Source organism: Chrysemys picta, chromosome 16 (assembly GCF_011386835.1).
Source record: "Chrysemys picta bellii isolate R12L10 chromosome 16, ASM1138683v2, whole genome shotgun sequence".
Classification (NCBI taxonomy): Eukaryota; Metazoa; Chordata; order Testudines; family Emydidae; genus Chrysemys; species Chrysemys picta.
In genome coordinates, this window is record NC_088806.1 from 7,091,929 (window position 1) to 7,110,205 (window position 18,277).

Sequence of the window (18,277 nt, forward strand, 5' to 3'; positions counted from 1 at the left end):
AGGAATGGGGAATCACAGCCAATGAGAGCTTTGGAGGAGGTACCTGGAGGCGAGGCAAGGGCAGTGCATGCAGAGCCTTCCGCCTCCACTTCCCCCAGGGGCCGCAGCGCTTCCTTGAGTTGGGGGACAGGGCAGGCATGCAGGGAGCCAGCGCTGGCCCTGGTGAGCTCTGCTGCCACCCTGGAGCTACTTGAGGTAAGCGGGGACAGAGCCCGAACCCCTCCTGTACCCTGCCCCCAACTCCCTGCCCTGAGCCCCCTCATACACCCCACACTCCTGCACCCCAACCCTCTGCTCTGAGCTCCCTGCTGCACCCTGCACCCCAACCCCTGCCCTGAGCTCCCTGGTGCATCCTGCACCCTGTGCACCCCAACCCCCTGCCCTGAGCCCCCTCCTGCAGTCCACACACCTCCTACACCCCAACCCCCTTCCCTGAGCACCCCCCATACAACCTGCACCTTTCCTCTGCCCCAATCCCTTGCTCTGAGCCCCTTCCTAGACACCGCACCCCCTCTCACACCCCAACCCCTTGCCCCGGCCCTGCACACTATTTCCCCACCCAGATGTGGTCCTCGGCCAATAAAGGTTGCCCAGCCCTGTACTAGAATGATCCGACAAATGAAAAGTCTGCCTTACGAGAGGAGACTCAAGGAGCTTGGTTTGTTTAGCCTAACCAAAAGAAGGCTGAGGGGGGATATGATTGCTCTCTATAAATATATCGGAAGGACACTAGTGTCCCTAGTCTCTGTTTGAATGGAGATGGATGGCAGGAAAGAGATCACTTGATCATTACCTGTTAGGTTCACTCCCTCTGGGGCACTTGGCATGGGCCACTGTCGGTAGACAGGATACTGGGCTGGATGGACCTTTGATCTGTTCCAGTATGGTCATTCTAATGTTCTTATGTTCACTTATGACAAATACCAGGGAAGGAGAGAAGTTATTTAGGTTAAGTACCAATGTTGGCACTGGAACAAATGGATATTGGCCATCTATAAGTTTTGGCTTGAAATTAGGCGAAGGTTTCAAACCATCAGAGTGAAGTTTTGGAACAGCCTCCTAAGGGAAGCAGTGGGGGCAAAAAACCTAACTGGTTTCAAGACTGAGCTCAATACCTTTATGGAGGGATAGGTATGATGGGACTACCTACAATGGCATGTAGTCGATCTACAACTGCTAGCAGCAAGTATCTCTAAAGGCCAGTGATGGGACACTCGATGGGGATGTCTCAGTTAATACAGAGAATTCTTTCCCAGGTGCCTGGCTGCTGGGTCTTGCCCACATGCTCAGGGTCTAATTGATTGCCATATTTGGGGATGGGAAGGGATTTTGCCCAGACTCAGATTGGCAGAGACCCTGGGGTATTTTTTTTTTTGCCTTCCTCTGCAGCATGGAGCATGGCATGGGTCATTTGCAGGTTTAAACTAATGTAAATAGTGGATTTTTTTGTAATTTTAAATCTTTAAATAATGATTTGAGGACTTCATTATCTCAGCCAGAGGTTAGGCATCTATTATAGGAGTGGGTGAGGAAGGTTCTGTGGCCTGCAATGGGCAGGAGGTCAGACTAGATGATCATGATGGTCCCTTTTGGTCTTAAAGTCTGTGAGTCTATAAACTGTGCCTTGCATTGCACAGACACTTATGGAGATCAGAGCCCCATCGTGCTGTGCATGGTAGAGAACCTGACTGAGATCAGCACCCCCATTGTGCTGGGCACTGCACAGACAGAGAGTGACAGTCCTTGCCACAAAGAGATCACAATCCAAGTAGACAATGGGTAGGAGGAAAACACAGAGGGGCTGTGAGTTCCCCAAGGTCACCCCCCAAGCAGGTCCGTGACAGAGCCAGGAACAAACCCCAGTAATGCCAGAGCCCCGTCACCCACAGCTTGGAAAGGTCCCCAGGTCCCACTGCATTAGGCTGCAGGAAGAGGTGGTTTGTCCATGGATGCATAGGCTGTCTTGGAAGGGAAGCTCAGCTGCGGTCCCCGCACACAGCTGGCTGGTGTCCCCTGGGTCAGGAGAAGTCAGTGTCCAGTCCTGTGGGACTGTGCTCCTGGCTCATACCTCCACCATTCACTGCTGTCCCTCCATTACCAGCTGCACTGCTCAGCCAGCCCCAGGACTCGGTAAGGTTACTGTCCCGCCCACAAGCCTTCAAACAGGGACAGGGTGCACCAGTGCCAATCACAGTGCACTAGTGTAAATTCTGTCTATACTAAGATTTTGCACCAGTGCCTAAAACCAATGTGATATATGCCATCATGTGCCAGCAATGCCCCTCTGCCATGTACATTGGCCAAACCGGACAGTCTCTGTGCAAAAGAATAATTGGAGAAAAATCAGACGTCAAGAATTATAACATTCAAAACCTAGTTGGAGAACACTTCTGTGACGAACTGGGCCTGTTCTCACTGTGGTCTGTGAATGCTGACAGGGGAGTGGGGCTGGAATAGTCTGCATTGGAGGATGGGAGACAGCCCAAGGGCGCATACCTGAGTGTGTAACACGAGAACCCAGGAAGGGGTTGAAGGCCAGGTGACTCCTTAGCCCGGGAAACTGAACAAAGGCGGTGGGAGGGGTCGCTGAAGCAGAGTGTGGGAAGCAGGCTGGAGAGATGGCTGGGAGGCAGAGATGGCTCTGACCTCCCAAGGGGGGCTGGGCTGGGATGCCTTGGGACCCCAAGATGGACCTAACTGAGGGGGTCCCTGTTGTCTGTGCCTGCAAGACCTGTCTTGGACTGTATTCCTGTCATCCAAATAAACCTTCTGCTTTACTGGCTGGCTGAGAGTCGCAGTGAATCGCAGGAAGCCGGGGGTGCAGGGCCCTGAGTTCCCCAATACTCCGTGACAACTGGTGGCAGCGGTGGGATCTACTGCACCCCGTGGACGGCGCTTCCTGCAGTAAGTGACTGGGGAGCAGTAAAACGAAGGGGGATTGACGGGGACCAGGCATGCTGAAGAGTGGGAGAGAGACGGTTATTACCCCTGGGAGTGTGTGACCAGCGAGAAGGACTTTTGCAGTAACAGGGTCCCCCGGGGGGATCGCAGCGAGTGGTCCCAGGGGCGGAGGAGTCTGCAGCTCGACCCTGGCAGAGAGGCGGTGACCTCGAGAAGGGCTGGCACACTAGGGGGCCCCCTGGGAACTGTGGGGAGCTGTGAGCACACAGGCCGGTGAGTGGCCAGCAGGAAGATGTATGCCAAGCGGCTTAAGAGCGACCTGGTGGAGCTGTGCAAGCAGAGGCGGCTGCGCATTGGGAGGCTCACCAAAGAACAGCTCATTGCTGGCTGGAGGCGGAAGATCGCGCGAATGAACTGATCCCTGTGTCTCAGGGAAGCAGCCTGGCAAATGCAGCGCAGGCACCAGTGTCTGTCCCAGCTGGGAGTGGTCAGCCGGCTGCTGAGGGCTTCCCGAGACCCCTCCTTCCTATGCCTAGGGGAAGGGTGGGGAGGAGCCCAGCAAATACCGAAGGCGCCGTGGCCCCCCCGGCCAGCAGGGGACCCTCCCGGCGAAGCTCGCCGGCCAGCAGAGGATCCTCCCGGCGACGTTCGGCATCCGTGGAGCGGAATTGGCTGGAATGGGAGAAAGAGCTAAAACTGAGAGAGCTGGAGGATCGTGAACAACAGAGACAGCATGAACGGGAGGAGAAAGAGAGACAGAGACAGGAGAATGAGAGACAGCGTCAGCATGAAGAGAGACAGAGACAAGAGAATGAGAGACAGCGTCAGCATGACCTGGAACTGGCGAGATTGAAGGGCAGCGAACCCCCGGCTGCGGTGAGTGAGGGGGGACCCAGGACTGCACGGAGCTTTGATAAGTGCATCCTGGCCCCATACAAGGAGGGGGAGGACATGGATGACTTCCTGGAGGCCTTTGAGATGGCCTGCGAGATGCACCGGGTTGATCCCGCGGACAGACTCCGGGTCCTTACCCCCTTACTGGACCCCAAAGCCGTGGCATTGTACCGCCAACTGGGAGAGGCAGAGAAAGGGGACTACGAACTATTCAAAAAGGCCCTGCTACGTGAGTTTGGGCTGACTCCTGAAATGTACCGGGAAAGGTTCCGGAGTCAAGATAAAACCCCTGAGATCTCATATCTGCAACTAGCCGCCCGCATGGAAAGATACGCCAGCAAGTGGGCTGGTGGGGCCCAGACGAAGGAGGACCTGATTAAACTGCTGGTACTGGAGCAACTGTATGAGCGGTGCCCATCCGACCTGAGGCTGTGGTTGGTGGACAGAAAGCCAGAGAACCCGCGACACGCCGGGCAGCTGGCCGATGAGTTTGTAAAGAGCCGGTCAGGAGATAAAAGGGAGGAGTCCCAAAGGAGCAATCCCACCACAACTCAGAGAGAGAGTCACCATGGGACCTCCCCGTGGGAAAATACAGAAAAACCCCATCAGAGGGGAACATCCGGCATCAGGACCATCCGACCCACTCAAGGGGACCCATGGGACATGGGCTGCTACCACTGTGGCCAAAAGGGCCACATACGGGCCCAGTTCCCCAGGCTCAGGGACAGACTGAGCAGGCCGAACCCACAGAGGGTTGACTGGGTAGAGACCCAGCCCGGCGAGAGGCAGCATTCCCAGGGAAGGGGGGCTGGCAGAGTACCACCTGCTAAGGAGGGAGGAGAGCCCCAGGCCAGCTTCTCTGGGGGGCCAGATGCTCCGGATTCAAAGTTCTCCGTTTACAGGGTTGGCGCGGGGCTGTCCCTGCGGAGCGAGTGCCTTGTTCCCCTGGAGGTGGATGGGAAGAAAGTTTATGGTTACTGGGACACGGGCGCAGAGGTGACACTGGCCCGGCCCGAGGTGGTGGCCCCAGATCGGGTGGTGCCCCACACCTTCCTGACCCTGACCGGGGTGGGCGGGACCCCATTCAAGGTTCCCGTAGCGAGGGTACACCTGAAATGGGGGGCCAAGGAGGGCCCCAAGGACGTGGGAGTGCACCACCATTTGCCCACTGAGGTGTTGATGGGGGGGGACCTAGAGGACTGGCCAAGCAGCCCCCAGACCGCCTTAGTTGTGACCCGCAGTCAGAGCCGGCGAGGGGCACTGCGCCCTGGCCTTGGGGGTGGTGCCTTGCCTGAGGCGCAGGACCCTAACCTGGTGGGGAGGGAACGCCCAGGGACGCAGCTCAGGGAGGCTGCAGCTTCGGACCCAGCGGGCGAGAAAGAGCTGGTGGCCATCCCCGTCCCAGCCGCTGAGTTCCAGGCCGAGTTACAGAGAGATCCCTCCTTGCGGAAGATAAGGGACCTGGCCGACCTCAATGCGGTACAGACCATGGGACGAGGTGGCCGGAAAAGGTTCCTGTGGGAGAAGGGGTTCCTGTACCGAGAATGGGCTCCCCCAGGGAAAATGGAGTCAGGGGGGATCAGGAGGCAGCTGGTGGTACCCCAGAAGTATCGCCGCCAGCTGCTGTGCCGGGCCCATGACATTCCCCTCTCAGGGCACCAGGGAACCTGGCGTACCCAGCAGAGGCTGCTACGGAGCTTTTACTGGCCTGGGGTCTTTGTTACTGTCCGACAGTACTGCGGATCCTGTGGCCCCTGTCAGAGGGGGAGGAAGGCCTGGGACAAGGGGAAAACAGCTTTAGGACCCTTGCCCAGCATAGAGGAGCCTTTTCGGAGGGTGGCCAAGGTAAAAAGGGCGGCTCTAAACCAAGAGAGCCAAAAGCACAGACCTCCAGACTGGAGCGCTGGGAGAAGACCACAGCCCAGTTGGAGCCCCAGAGGTATGGGGGTGGGAAAAGGGCACAGGCCGCATAAACCTTCCCACATGCGAACTGCGAGTGCCATCAAGCACCCCCGAACTAAGGGGGGGCGTGAAACTGGAGGGGCCTGGTGTAATTCTCACCAAGGAATGGGAGGGATGCGGAGGCATCCATGGGAACGGGGGTAGGTTCGAACTTCCCAGGGTCACTGGCTAAAGTGACCCTGCTCAGTTCGGTCTCGAAGGGGGGAGATGTGTGACGAACTGGGCCTGTTCTCACTGTGGTCTGTGAATGCTGACAGGGGAGTGGGGCTGGAATAGTCTGCATTGGAGGATGGGAGACAGCCCGAGGGCGCATACCTGAGTGTGTAACACGAGAACCCAGGAAGGGGTTGAAGGCCAGGTGACTCCTTAGCCCGAGAAACTGAACAAAGGCGGTGGGAGGGGTCGCTGAAGCAGAGTGTGGGAAGCAGGCTGGAGAGATGGCTGGGAGGCAGAGATGGCTCTGACCTCCCAAGGGGGGCTGGGCTGGGATGCCTTGGGACCCCAAGATGGACCTAACTGAGGGGGTCCCTGTTGTCTGTGCCTGCAAGACCTGTCTTGGACTGTATTCCTGTCATCCAAATAAACCTTCTGCTTTACTGGCTGGCTGAGAGTCGCAGTGAATCGCAGGAAGCCAGGGGTGCAGGGCCCTGAGTTCCCCAATACTCCGTGACAACTTCAATTTCCCTAGACACTCAATAACAGACTTAAAACTGGCAATTCTTCAATAAAAAACTTCAAAACCAGACTCCAACGACAAACTGCAGAACTGGAATTAATTTGCAAAATGGACACCATCAAATTAGGCTTGAATAAAGACTGGGAATGGATGGGTCACTACAGAAACTAAAAACTAATTTCCCCATGCTAATTTCCCCCTACTGTTACTCACACCTTCTTGTCAACTGTTTTAAATGGGCCACCCTGATTACCACTACAAAAGTGATTTTTCATCCTGTTGATAATAGCTCACTTCCACTTTAATTGAATTGCCTCGTTAGAACTGAACCCCCACTTGGTAAGGCAACTCCCATTGTTTCCATGTACTGTGTATATATATTCTGCCTACTGTATTTTCCACTCCATGCATCTGATGAAGTGGGTTTTAGCCCACAAAAGCTTATGCTCAAATAAATGTGTTAGTCTCTAAGCTGCCACAAGTACTCCTCGTTGTTTTTGCTGATACAGACTAACATTGCTACCACTCTAAAACACCAGTGTGGCAGAGACCTTCAGTATCCAAAACAGCAGTACAGTGGCACTAGAAGTGGGATATATTTCTAGCTCTGTCACGGACTGCCTGGGTGACCTTGGACACGTCAAAGTTTCTCCTCCCAATTTAACTCTCTTTACCCAGCTGCCCACTCACTAGGGACTCTCTCTCCATAGCCACTCACCAACTAAAATCTGTGTGGGTGTCACCAGAGCTAAGGTAGTCCAGCTCTGGAATAGTCTTACAAGGGTGGCTGTGGAGTCTCTTTCCCTGGAAGTTTTTAAGAACAGGTAGGACGAACCTTTGTCAGAGATAATCTACATATACTTGGTCCTGCCTCAGCAGAGCAAGCTGGACTTGATGACATCTTGAGACAATGGAGGCAGAAATCTGGGCCGCAGTCGTGCGCTGCCCGGCACAAGGGGAACCGTGATCTCGGTACAGGTCTCAGTTTTACCTGGCACAATCGGGGGCCTGATGTCAGACGGGGTCTCCACAGCACCTGTCACAACAGTGGGGTCTGACCTCTGTTGGGGTCTCTGCAGCACCTGGCAGAACAGGATCCAGATCTCAGTTGGGGTCTCTGCAGCTCCAGGAACAACAAGGTCCCAGATTTCGTTTGTTGTCTCTGCAGCGCCTGGCACAATGGGAGCCTGATTTCACTTTATGTTGAGGCCCGGAGCTCAGTCAGGATCACTGTAGCACCCGGCCCAACAAGGTCCCTGCTCTCTGTAGAGGTCTGTGCAGTTCCTGGCACAACGAGTGCCCCAAACTTAGTCAGGGTTTGTGCAGTGCCCGGCACACTGGGGGGGCTGATCTCAAGCAAGGCTTGTGCCATGCTCAGTACGATAAGCCCTGATCTCAGTCAGACGCCTGGAGAGAAAAGCAGGAAGATTTTCAAGAATTTGATATCAGTATTTCAGAACTGAGAAGACAATGGGACACAAACTAAATATTTCCCAATATAAGAGAGAAGCAGCAACATCTGAGGAGATTTTATGTCACCATTCAACCGTTCAAGAGAAAAGAGGGGAAACTTGAGGGGATTATACAGCTGATATTCAATCAACAACAGAATGGGATGGATTCTTCCTACCTGACATTCACAGGGACAGCAGGGAGCCCTGGGTGATGTGGCTTTCACAGGGCAAAGGAGTGGGGGCTGGAGTCAGAATATCACTGGCTGTGGGGTCTGGAAATGTGACTGGCAGGTGGTGTCTTGGGGGGGCTGCTGGGTTGGGCAGGGGGAAGTAGCTGGGACTGGGAAACCTGGGGCTGGGCCGTCTCCATGGGGGACGCTTGCTCCTCCCCTCCCTTCCTGGGCTTTTTCATGTCCTGTTGCCAGCAGAGAGTGGCCCCCCAGCCCAGAGGTATCCCTATCTCAGGGCTCTCCCAGCCTCTGCCCATTAACCCTCTTCCCAGTTCAGAAATCACTCAGGGGAACGATTTCCCTCCTAAACAAGGAGGATTCACTACAGGTCAAAATGGGGGGAAACACCCCAAACCTGAGATTTGAACTGGCCATTGGTGAAGTGGAGAGAAAATGGGGCACAATCAGGGGAGGGGAACAGAGACCTTCTCAGGGATTTGAGGAGAGGGGAAATAACTCTGGATGTTGCTCATTGCTCTCTAGAGAGAAAGGGGGCAGGACTGGAGAGGATGGGGGTCCCCACGGGAGGCGGCAGCGGTAAATCCGAGGGGATCTCAGCCCTCCCCTTCTCTCTCCGCTCCTCGGGGGTCACCTGCTCTTCTCCTCCCCCGGCCATGTCCGGGTTGCACAGACATTTTCCATCTGCTCCTTTTCCCAGGTCCCCCCCCCTTGCAGTCCCCACCCAACCCCATACAGGGACCCCCAGTAGGGGCTGGTCCCCTCCCCGGGACCCCCGTGGTGCCCCAGGGCAGAGCCTGTCCGGGTCCGGGGGCGTTGGGCTCCTGCTGGGACAGCAGCTCCCAGCCCCCCGCGGGCGCTGCCCCCAGGGAGCAGATCCCGGCGCTGCGAGATGCCGGGTCCCCCCGACGGACACTGGGGCAGAGTCACCGCCCGCCCCCGGGACTCGCTCCGGTACCTGGAGGCTGCAGCTCTGCAGTGGGGCGGGCAGAGCCCGGGGCGGCTCCGGCGGGAGAAGGGCCCAGGCCAGGCCGGATGGTGGGGAGTTAATGAAGGTCTCCCCGGCACAGACCCTTTTGCTCTGCCTGGGTTCCCAGATCACAATGGAGAAACAGCAGCGCGGCGCTCACCCAGCAGCTGATTACACTCCGCCCCTCCCTTGTTCTTTTCCCCCCCAGCCTAAAGCAGGGGGTGGGGGCATGTGCCAGGTGCTCTGGGAAATGCAGCCTCTGTGAGCTCTGCCTCTGCGCATGCGGAACTCTCCCCCTCGCGTCTCCTCCCGTGCAGTGCCAGGCTAGGCAGATGGTGTCAGCTGAGCTGGGGCGAGTCCCAGGCACTGCAGACAGCCCCGGCGACCGCTGCAGCCCGGGTGGGGTTTGCAGGGCATAGAAAGGGGCTGGAGCAGCTGGGAGCGGTGGGTGCCGGGAGGAAGGAGGCAGGAGCCGGGAGAGCAAAGAACGGGGAGCATCAGACCCCGGACAGCTCCTGAGAGACCAGACGCTGCTGCCCCCGTTTTGACCTGAGAGCTGAACAGCTGCTGCTTCCCCAGCGGGATCTGTGCTGGGGAGAGCATGTCATTAACCCCTCCGTGCCCGGCCGTGTAGGGAGACCTCCGGCTAGAAACCGCCCCTGATTCTGCTGACGGCAACTCCCGAGCTGAGACTCCAGATGACTGAGCCCTTGGGGCTGGGCAGGTACCTGACTGCAACGTCCCCCCCCCCCCATCTCTGCTCTCTGGGTGTGCGGGGCCCACAGCTGCTGCCATCATTAAGGCCAGAAAGATCCTTCTATCAACGAGTCTGACCTGCTTCCATTGGCTCTCTGTGGTGTCCAGTAACTTGTGTGGATAAAGCAGGTCTTCCTGACTGGTACCCCCTTCCCTGCACGTGCAGAGCTGGGCCAGCCAGGGGAGAGAAAAAGCCCCCAAGAATAGGATGGTGATTACGTCTCCCAACCAGGGGGGATAGGGTGCTAGGAAAGAGGAGGAAGAGATGGAAGAGGGTGTGAGGAGAAAGTAGAAGCGGTGGGGGCAGATTTCTGGATCTCTGAGCCCCCCAGGCACACTAACTGCAGCATCTCTGCACAGGGTCACTTTCCTGTGAACAAGGTGAGGAGCAGAGAAAGGAAAAACCAGCCCCTGACTCTCCCTGTTCCCCCTGCTGCAGGAGAGTGCTGCCCTGGGGACAGTGTCAGGGGTATTCCCCAAAGGGGCTCCTTTGGTTCTCGTCTTTTCTAATGTTTAATTCACACTCTGTTGCTGGGAGGGTTTGAAAATGTCTTGGTGGGTTTAGCCCTGGTTGCAGGGCAGTGGTGGTGGTGTGGGAGGGGGGGCAGAGGACAGGGGCAAGGGCTGTGCTGGATTATGTGGACTGAGCATTTTCCCAGCATGGCAGAATCTGCAATCTCTGCCTGCAGGGAAAGAGCCGGGGGGAATGAACTAAAGCCAGTTCTGAAACCTCCACAACTGCCCTTCTCGCCCTGCCAGGCTGCATAATGATGCCCACAGCTCACTCCAGCTCATCCCGTCCTCACAAGGGACAGGGAAGAGAAATGGCTGCAGTGGAGCCAGCTCAGGTAGGAGTTATTGGGGGGTTGCTGGTGGGTTACTGCTGGAGGGAGAGGGGCAGTAAATACTGAAGAGATGGCAACTTCTGGGGAGTTAGGTTTGGAGGGGGCAGGGAATACCCTGGGTGAGGAAAGGGAGGGGAACAGAGTATGACAAACCCGCTGGGACTTGTTTAACATAGGCCTAGATCCTCAGAACAAATGCTTGTACGCTGGGACAGAAAATTCCCTAATTTGTGAAACAGGAAACAGACAAAGCAACCCTCTGCACAGGGTGGGTAAAACTGACCAGACTTCTAGTGATGAACCCTCAACCTCCTAGCTAGAGGCTGGTGTGACATGGAAAGATGTAGGAAGGTGTAGGGAAGATATCCCAGCCCCTCACATCCAGCTGCTGGCAGTGGAGAGGGTGTTGGGATTCCTACCATAGGGCTCTGCATGGACCCTACTGGGAGCTCCATCTCCTGTATCAACCTCTGCTAGTAGGTGTGAAATGGATCAGCTGGGAGACACAAGGGGCTCACTCTTTCTCCCCTCACCCAGATGCCTCCTGGCTGCTCTCAGCAATATGGGGATAGGACTCTGCTGACTGTCTCTGTCTCAGTGTATCCATTTGATTGGCTCATTTCCCCCATGAATAGTGGGGCTGTGACTGGGGCAGCAGGTTCTAAGTGGGGGGCTCTTGCTCTTTCAGGGGCCAGTGGCCTTTGAGGAGGTGGCTGTGTATTTCACCAAGGGGGAATGGGCTCTGCTGGACCCCGCTCAGAGAGCCCTCTACAGAGATGTCATGCAGGAGAACTATGAGAATGTGACCTCGCTGGGTAAGGAGTCCCATCCCCTCAGTTCTTAGAAGGGGAAATGCAGAGTTAAGGTTCACGCCACCCCACAATGCCACCTCTACTCTGCCCTGTTTCAACAACATCCTGACATGCGAATGATACACAAACTAGCGCTCTCCCCTCCCCTGTTACAGAACGCTCTGGGAACAGAGCCGTATAGCAGAAAGTCTAACAACTTCTCTTTGCTAAAATAATATTCAGGCTCATCCCTGTCATAGCAAACAGAAGCTTCCTCCCCCTGGCCCGCACTCCAGTACTGAACCTCGTGCACACAGACCATCTGAGACTTGCAAAGTGTTACCACCCCTTTGCCCTAAACCTGAGTTTTCCTTTTGAGTTACTGCCTTCACTTAACCCTTCACTAAGTCTCACAGATCACTAGAACATACGCCATCAGAGTGCTGACAATCCCCATGGCAAGAACGCACCCTTGGGCACGTTTGCTGACAAAGCCTACAACACTCAGCACAGAAATGAGGCAGGATTGCCCCCCCAAGTTTCACATGCACCTCTCTTTGTAGCACAGTCACAGCTCTGCCCAGCTGCTCCAACCAATCCCTCCATCATCCAGTTACAGCTACAGCTGGCACAGTGCACACAGCTGGAGGGCATGCCGATAAATGTTGGGATTCCCATCTGTGAACACAACACAAACAATGGCACATTCTCTTAGTCTTTCCTTGTATAGATTATAGGTTCATAGATTTTAAGGCCAGATGTGACTATTAGGTCATCTATTCTGATGTCCTTTATAACACAGACCATAGAATTCATCCCTTTATTGCTGCATTGAGCTGATTACCTGAGTTCCTGTGGCAGTTTGTTAACCTTTGCACCGCACACACAGAACCATTCTGCAGGGTTAAGGGTTGGGAGCAAAGTTAAGGTTGCATTGGAAGGGTGATGTTTACATTAACTTCTCATTTCCTGGTTTGCAGAGGTTTAAGTTTAGTCACTGTCTATATGGTGCAAGGCAGGAGGCAGCACTGGGCAACCTTAACTCTGCATTAATGTAGCTTATGAGCACTTAGTTTCCTATTTTTAAAAATGGATGTTTTTGCCACTATAGCTGTGTCTATAATTGAGCTTTTGCCAGCAGCGCTATGTTGGATGGTGTGCGTGTGTGCGCATGTGTGTGTGCACTTTTTCAAAGCCTTAAACAACAGAGCTGGACTGGCAACGTTTTAAGAGCTACCTAAGACCTACCTAACTAGTTCCTCGACAGACACCTGACATGCCACCTTTAGGTGAACTAATATGCATGTACCTAGTCTGTGGGATCCTAGTAAAACATTAGACACCTTGTGCCCTCTGCCAGGTGGCATCAAGAGATCCATGATGAGTCACATCCTCCTCCTTCTCCAATCGCTGCATTACAGTGTCCTTAGAATGATCTGGCTCATCCCCATTCCAACTTTCTGTTTGGGTTCCACCGGGCTCTGTCCTTGGTCCCCTTCTTTTCTTCCTCTGCACCTTATTTCTGGGTAATCTCATCCCCCCACACACAATCAACTACCATCTCTGTGCTCCTAACTCACAGTTCTAGCTGTCTGCTCCTGACCTGTCTCCTTCTGTCCCAACTGAAATCTCAGCCTCTCTCTTTCTCTCATCTCCTCATTGTTGTCTAGCCATCAGTTAAAGATCAACAGCTGAAGCAAAGCTCTTAATATTTTGCCCAAACCTTCCCCCCACCTTCTTTCTCTACCACCGCAAACAGAACCATTGTCCTGCCTGTCACTCAGGCCCATAACTGTGCAATACCTTTGTCATGGAGCTACCTCTAGGGCCTCCTATCCAGGCTGTGCCTACACCTTGCATTTTCTTTTTCCGTAACTTCCCTAACATCTGGCCTTCCTATCCATCTGTGCAGCTAGAGCTCTTTTCATCCTTTACTGTGTCAGTTACTCCAACGTCCTTTTCTCTGACCTCACCTTATGTATCTCCATTCGGAAGGAAAAAGCTATCTCCTTATCCTCAAACATGACCTATGAGGGAAGGTTGAAAGAACTGGCCATGTTTAGTTTTGAGGAAAGAGTGAGGGGGGGACCTGAGAACAGTCTTCAAATATGTCAAGGGTTGTTATAAGAGGATGGTGATTAATTGTTCGTCATGTCCACTGAAGGTAGGAGGAGAAGTAATTGGCTTCATCTGCTGCAAGGGAGGTTGAGGGTGGATAATACAAAAAACTTTCCAGCTATGTGGATAGAGAAGTACTGGAATAGATTACAAAGCGAGGTTGTGGAATCCTTGTCCCAGGAGGGTTTTAAGAACAGGTCAGACAAATTTATGGCATACTTATACCTGATCCTGCTGCAGGGCTATGGGAATTGAGTAGATGGCCTCTTGAGGTCCCTTCCAGCCCTATATTTGAAGATTTTATGATTCATTGACTTAGCCCTTCGCTTTGATCACGTCTCCTTATGGAGAATACAGACCATTTTTGTGGATCAGCTGTGGGTATAAATTTTGTACCTAGAGCCCTGCAAATCTGCAGATATTCATGGACCATTTTTGCGGATTGCAGATTGGATGCGGATACAAATTTTGTATCCATACAGGGCTCTCCCTGTCTTACTTCTGTCTATACCTACAACTTAAATCTATTTAATACACAATGATTGCATTTGAAATAACATATGGGATGACCATAACAATGATAAATAAATGATAAAAGGAGCTAATTGGCTCCATGAACCATGGAGACTCTTCCTTTTCCATCCCCTCCTACAAGAGCTGCAGTCTCTTCCCTGCATGCTCTTTGGATCTTCAAATCTGTCCCTCCTGAAGTCACATGGCCTGATGCTTATTTTTCACATTCTCCTTTGGCAGAGGAATTAGTCTGTGGCTCCTGAACTATACCATCTAATTTGCCAGCTTTCCTCACACACAGGGATGGTGTGAAGGAGTGTGTGTGTACATGCCTGAGTGAGTGAGTGAGTGTACTGTCTCTTTAAGAAAACTCTCAAGGTCAGGAGCCTGAACTAGGCTTGTTTAGACACAATCAGCTGCCAGCAGCTCCAGCCCCAGAGAGGCAGCAGCACACACAGATTCCCCCTGTCCTGTCACCCCAGCTTAGTGGAAATTGGGAACATGGGTGTGGGGGAGGGGGACACCCAGCCATCAATCAGCTCCCCTCTTACCCCCGCAGAGCAGTCAGTAGGACACTCCCAGTCTTGAGTGGCCAGGGGTGACTCCAGGGATGAATGGAGGGTGGGGGGGGTGAGGGGACAGGAACAGCAGCAGCTGCACACATGGAGCAGGGCGGAGGAGGGGCATCCCCGCTCTGGAGTAGTCACCTGGCTCTGACATCTGGTCGTCCAACTGCCCCCTGCAGCTTGGGTCTCTCCCCTTCCCCCATGCTGCTGCTCACCTCCCTGATGTGCCACCTCCGTCAGCCCAGCGAACCTCTCAGAAGCAGATCAGGTGGGAATCCAAACTCTGTGCATGGCATCCCCTTGGGTGGGCCACATGTACGGCCTACCCTAAAGGCCGGCCTGGATGTGGAGCACAATTGATTCCCTCCGCTCTCCCATATGGGGAAGAGTTTGGAGGAATTCAGTCCCTGATTTTTATTTTGTGTCTCTCCAGCACTTACTTGGGTTTGGTCTCTGACTTTCCATCCCTAATTCTGAGATTTCTCTTCTATTCTAGCAAGTGATGGTTAGGTGAGGGAGAACGAGGAGCAGAATCCTCGCCAGGAAGATGCTGAGCTTGTAGAAGCACATGGGGCATTACTGCGAAGATCCAAAGGGAATGTGTCCAGTCCCAGTGAGCTGGGAAAAGCTGGTGAAAGTTACCACAGACCAGAGAGAGAGCAGGGAAACCACTCAGAGGAGAAAGTGGATGAACCCATTAATTATCAGGGAACTCACAAGGACCTCAAGGAAACTACATCCCAGGAGAAAATCCTCAGGGAAAAGAGAAAGAATACATGCATTGAATGTGGGAAAAACTTCAATTACCACTCAGCCCTTATTCAACATGAGATAATCCACATAAAAGAGAGAGCCTATGAATGCTGTGAGTGTGAGAAAAGCTTCAATCATACCTCAGCCCTTATTAGACATCAGCGAATACACAGAGGAGAGAGACCCTATGAATACTGTGAGTGTGGGAAAAGCTTCACTCACAGCTCAGTCCTTTCTACCCATCAGCTAATTCATACAGGGGAGAGACCCTATGAATGCAGTGAGTGTGGGAAAAGTTTCATTGACATTGCCTCCCTTATCTCTCATCAAAAAGTCCACACGGGAGAGAAACCCTATGAATGTTGTGAGTGTGCCGAAAGCTTCAATCATAACTCAGCCCTTATTAGACATCAGAGAATCCCCACAGGAGAGCGATCCTACAAATGCTGCAAGTGCGGGAAAAGCTTCACTCAAAGTTCAAACCTTACTATGCATCAGAGGATCCACACACGATTGAGGCCCTATGAATGCAGTGAGTGCAGGAAAAGTTTTACTGACATCTTCCTTATCTCTCATCAGAAAGTCCACACAGGACAGAGACCCTATGAATGTCTGAGTGTGGGAAAAGCTTCACTTAGAACTCAGGCCTTCTCTATCATCACAGAATCCATAAAGGATATAAACTCCATAACAACCTTCTCTAGAGCTGTCAGCGGATTTTTTTTTCTAAATTCTTTTGGTAGTTCCCAGGTAGTGACTGTTAAGGCTGTTTGCATCATTTGCACACTGTAGTCCCTCAGCTCCCACACATGAGTTGCCCACTTTTGAAGCCTGCCCATCTTTGGGGTGGATCCTGTGGTCCTTTCTATCAACTCCATTGTCCTGCAAGTCATGGGAGTGTGTGTCCTTTCTACCAGGAATGTCCATCACCCCACGTGGGGGAGATAGGGGGTGTCTTCAACCAGCTATGTCGAGGTAAAATCTACCTGGGTCTCATCACTGTGGTTTCCATGGAGTTAGCTAGTTTGAGTTCGCTTTCCTGATGTAAAAAGACAGCTATTCTTGCAGTAAAGACATGGGCCATGGATAGTGGGTGGGGTTATCTAGTACATTTCCTCCTGATCTGACCTAACCACCATCACATTTTCTCATTGAAACAAACTTGGAGATTCACTTTTATACTCTTCCTTCCAGTGCAAAGTTATTGTTCGAGTCGTCAAGTTCCTCTTTGAGGACAGATTGTCTCATTCCCAGTTGTTCTCACATTACCCTGGATTATCCTGAACAGCAGTTATTTTGTTGACCATTTTTCTCATTTAAAATATATTTAAATATAGTGAAGAGCCAGAGCAGTGTCAGGGAAATAAGGGTAATTTCAGGCTCTGTGACACTGGAAGGAGATGCAGGGGAAGGACGGAATGTCTGAGTCACATCAGAACTGTTACCTTGTGTGTGAGCCATGCAGAGTTCACCCCTTCATATTCCTTCACTTCCCAAAGTGTCTGGTGAGGTAGTATTCTTAGCTATCCATGCTTGGGAATGGTGCTTGGATGTCTTTGATCCTAAATCGGTCACTCTGGCAGGAGATGAAAGTGTCACAGATTTGGAAGGGGATTTCAAATGGATCCCAAGCACCGTTCAAATCCCATTTTCCCTCTATTGGCAAAGCCACTTCTGGGAAGGTCAGCTGTTTTCCCCCCCCCCCACCCTTTATGAAGATGCTAAAACTTTTGTAAATAACACTAATGAGACAGCACTGAGTGAAGCAGGTTTTATGGGAGAATCTCTCATCCTCATTCTGAGTTATCAGATGTAACCTACTCTGGAATTTCCCTTTAAATGAAAATAAAAGTGTCTTCTACCTCTCTGTGATATGGGTTTTCTATCTTTCATGAAGGTTCCTTGGTCATATAACTGCATGTTAGTTTGTTAGCACCATTACAGAGGGGCGTTCGGGATGGGGGATTACCGTATCCGAGGTAGAAACAAAACTTGAACGCCTTAATGGGGCTAAGTCGGGAGGACCGGACGATCTTCATCCGAGAATATTGAAGGAATTGGCGCGGGAAATAGCGGGCCCGTTAGCGATAATATTTAATGAATCTGTAAACTCGGGGGTGGTCCCGTTAGACTGGAGAATAGCTAATGTGGTTCCTATTTTCAAAAAAGGGAAAAAAAGTGATCCGGGTAACTACAGGCCTGTTAGTTTAACATCTGTAGTGTGCAAGGTGTTAGAGAAAATTTTGAAGGAGAAATTAGTTGAGGACCTGGAGGGTAGTGGCAATTGCGATAATTTACAACATGGTTTTACGAAGGGCAGATCGTGCCAAACGAATCTGATCTCCTTCTTTGAGAAGGTAACGGATTTATTAGATAAGGGAAATGCGGTGGACCTAATATACCTGGATTTCAGTAAAGCGTTTGATACTGTACCCCATGAGGAATTATTGGTTAAACTAAAAAACATGGGGATCGATTTGAAAATCCAGAGATGGATAAGGAATTGGTTAATGGGGAGAATGCAGCGGGTCGTATTGAAGGGTGAACTGTCAGGTTGGAGGGAGGTTACCAGTGGAGTTCCCCAAGGTTCGGTTTTGGGACCCATTTTATTTAATCTATTTATAACTGACCTCGGAACCGATTGCAGGAGTAGGCTGGTAAAGTTTGCGGATGATACGAAGGTGGGAGGCGTTGTAAATTCGGAAGAGGATAGGGATATCCTGCAGGGAGACTTGAATGAGCTTGTGAATTGGAGTGTCAGAAATAGGATGAAATTTAATAGTGAAAAGTGTAAGGTGATGCATTTGGGGATGACCAATAACAATTTTAGTTACAAGATGGGGACGCATTGGTTAGAAGTAACGGAAGAGGAGAAGGACCTAGGGGTCCT

The 18,277-nt window shown here is 52.4% G+C and overlaps 2 protein-coding genes across 2 annotated transcripts in view; one reads left to right on the forward strand and one right to left on the reverse strand.

The window, feature by feature from the left end:
* The window catches only part of LOC101938896 (zinc finger protein OZF-like), a 37,743-nt gene extending 28,168 nt beyond the window's left edge, over positions 1 to 9,575 (reverse strand). The window contains exons 1-2 of the mRNA XM_042845401.2: positions 9,034 to 9,575; positions 7,425 to 7,840 (exon numbers count right to left, since the gene is read on the reverse strand). The gene's annotated coding sequence lies outside the window, so the exon portion shown is untranslated. The remainder of the gene's footprint in view (positions 1 to 7,424; positions 7,841 to 9,033) is intronic.
* On the forward strand, positions 3,853 to 17,254 carry LOC122172703 (zinc finger protein 586-like). Its single transcript, XM_065570411.1, has 4 exons — positions 3,853 to 3,924; positions 11,335 to 11,461; positions 13,350 to 13,513; positions 15,145 to 17,254. The coding sequence occupies exons 1-4, from the start codon at positions 3,853 to 3,855 to the stop codon at positions 16,177 to 16,179; spliced, it is 1,398 nt and encodes a 465-aa protein (XP_065426483.1). The 3' UTR covers positions 16,180 to 17,254.
* The last annotated feature ends 1,023 nt before the right edge of the window (positions 17,255 to 18,277 follow it).

What these genes read in the sequence shown, in the direction of transcription:
- LOC122172703 (XM_065570411.1), top strand. Translation starts at nt 3,853, where the DNA reads ATGGATGACTTCCTGGAGGCCTTTGAGATGGCCTGCGAGATGCACCGG. An exon ending in ATCCCGCGGACAGACTCCGG is followed by an intron (nt 3,925 to 11,334) that starts GTCCTTACCCCC and finishes TTGCTCTTTCAG; the next exon opens with GGGCCAGTGGCCTTTGAGGA. An exon ending in TGAGAATGTGACCTCGCTGG is followed by an intron (nt 11,462 to 13,349) that starts GTAAGGAGTCCC and finishes CCATCTGTGCAG; the next exon opens with CTAGAGCTCTTTTCATCCTT.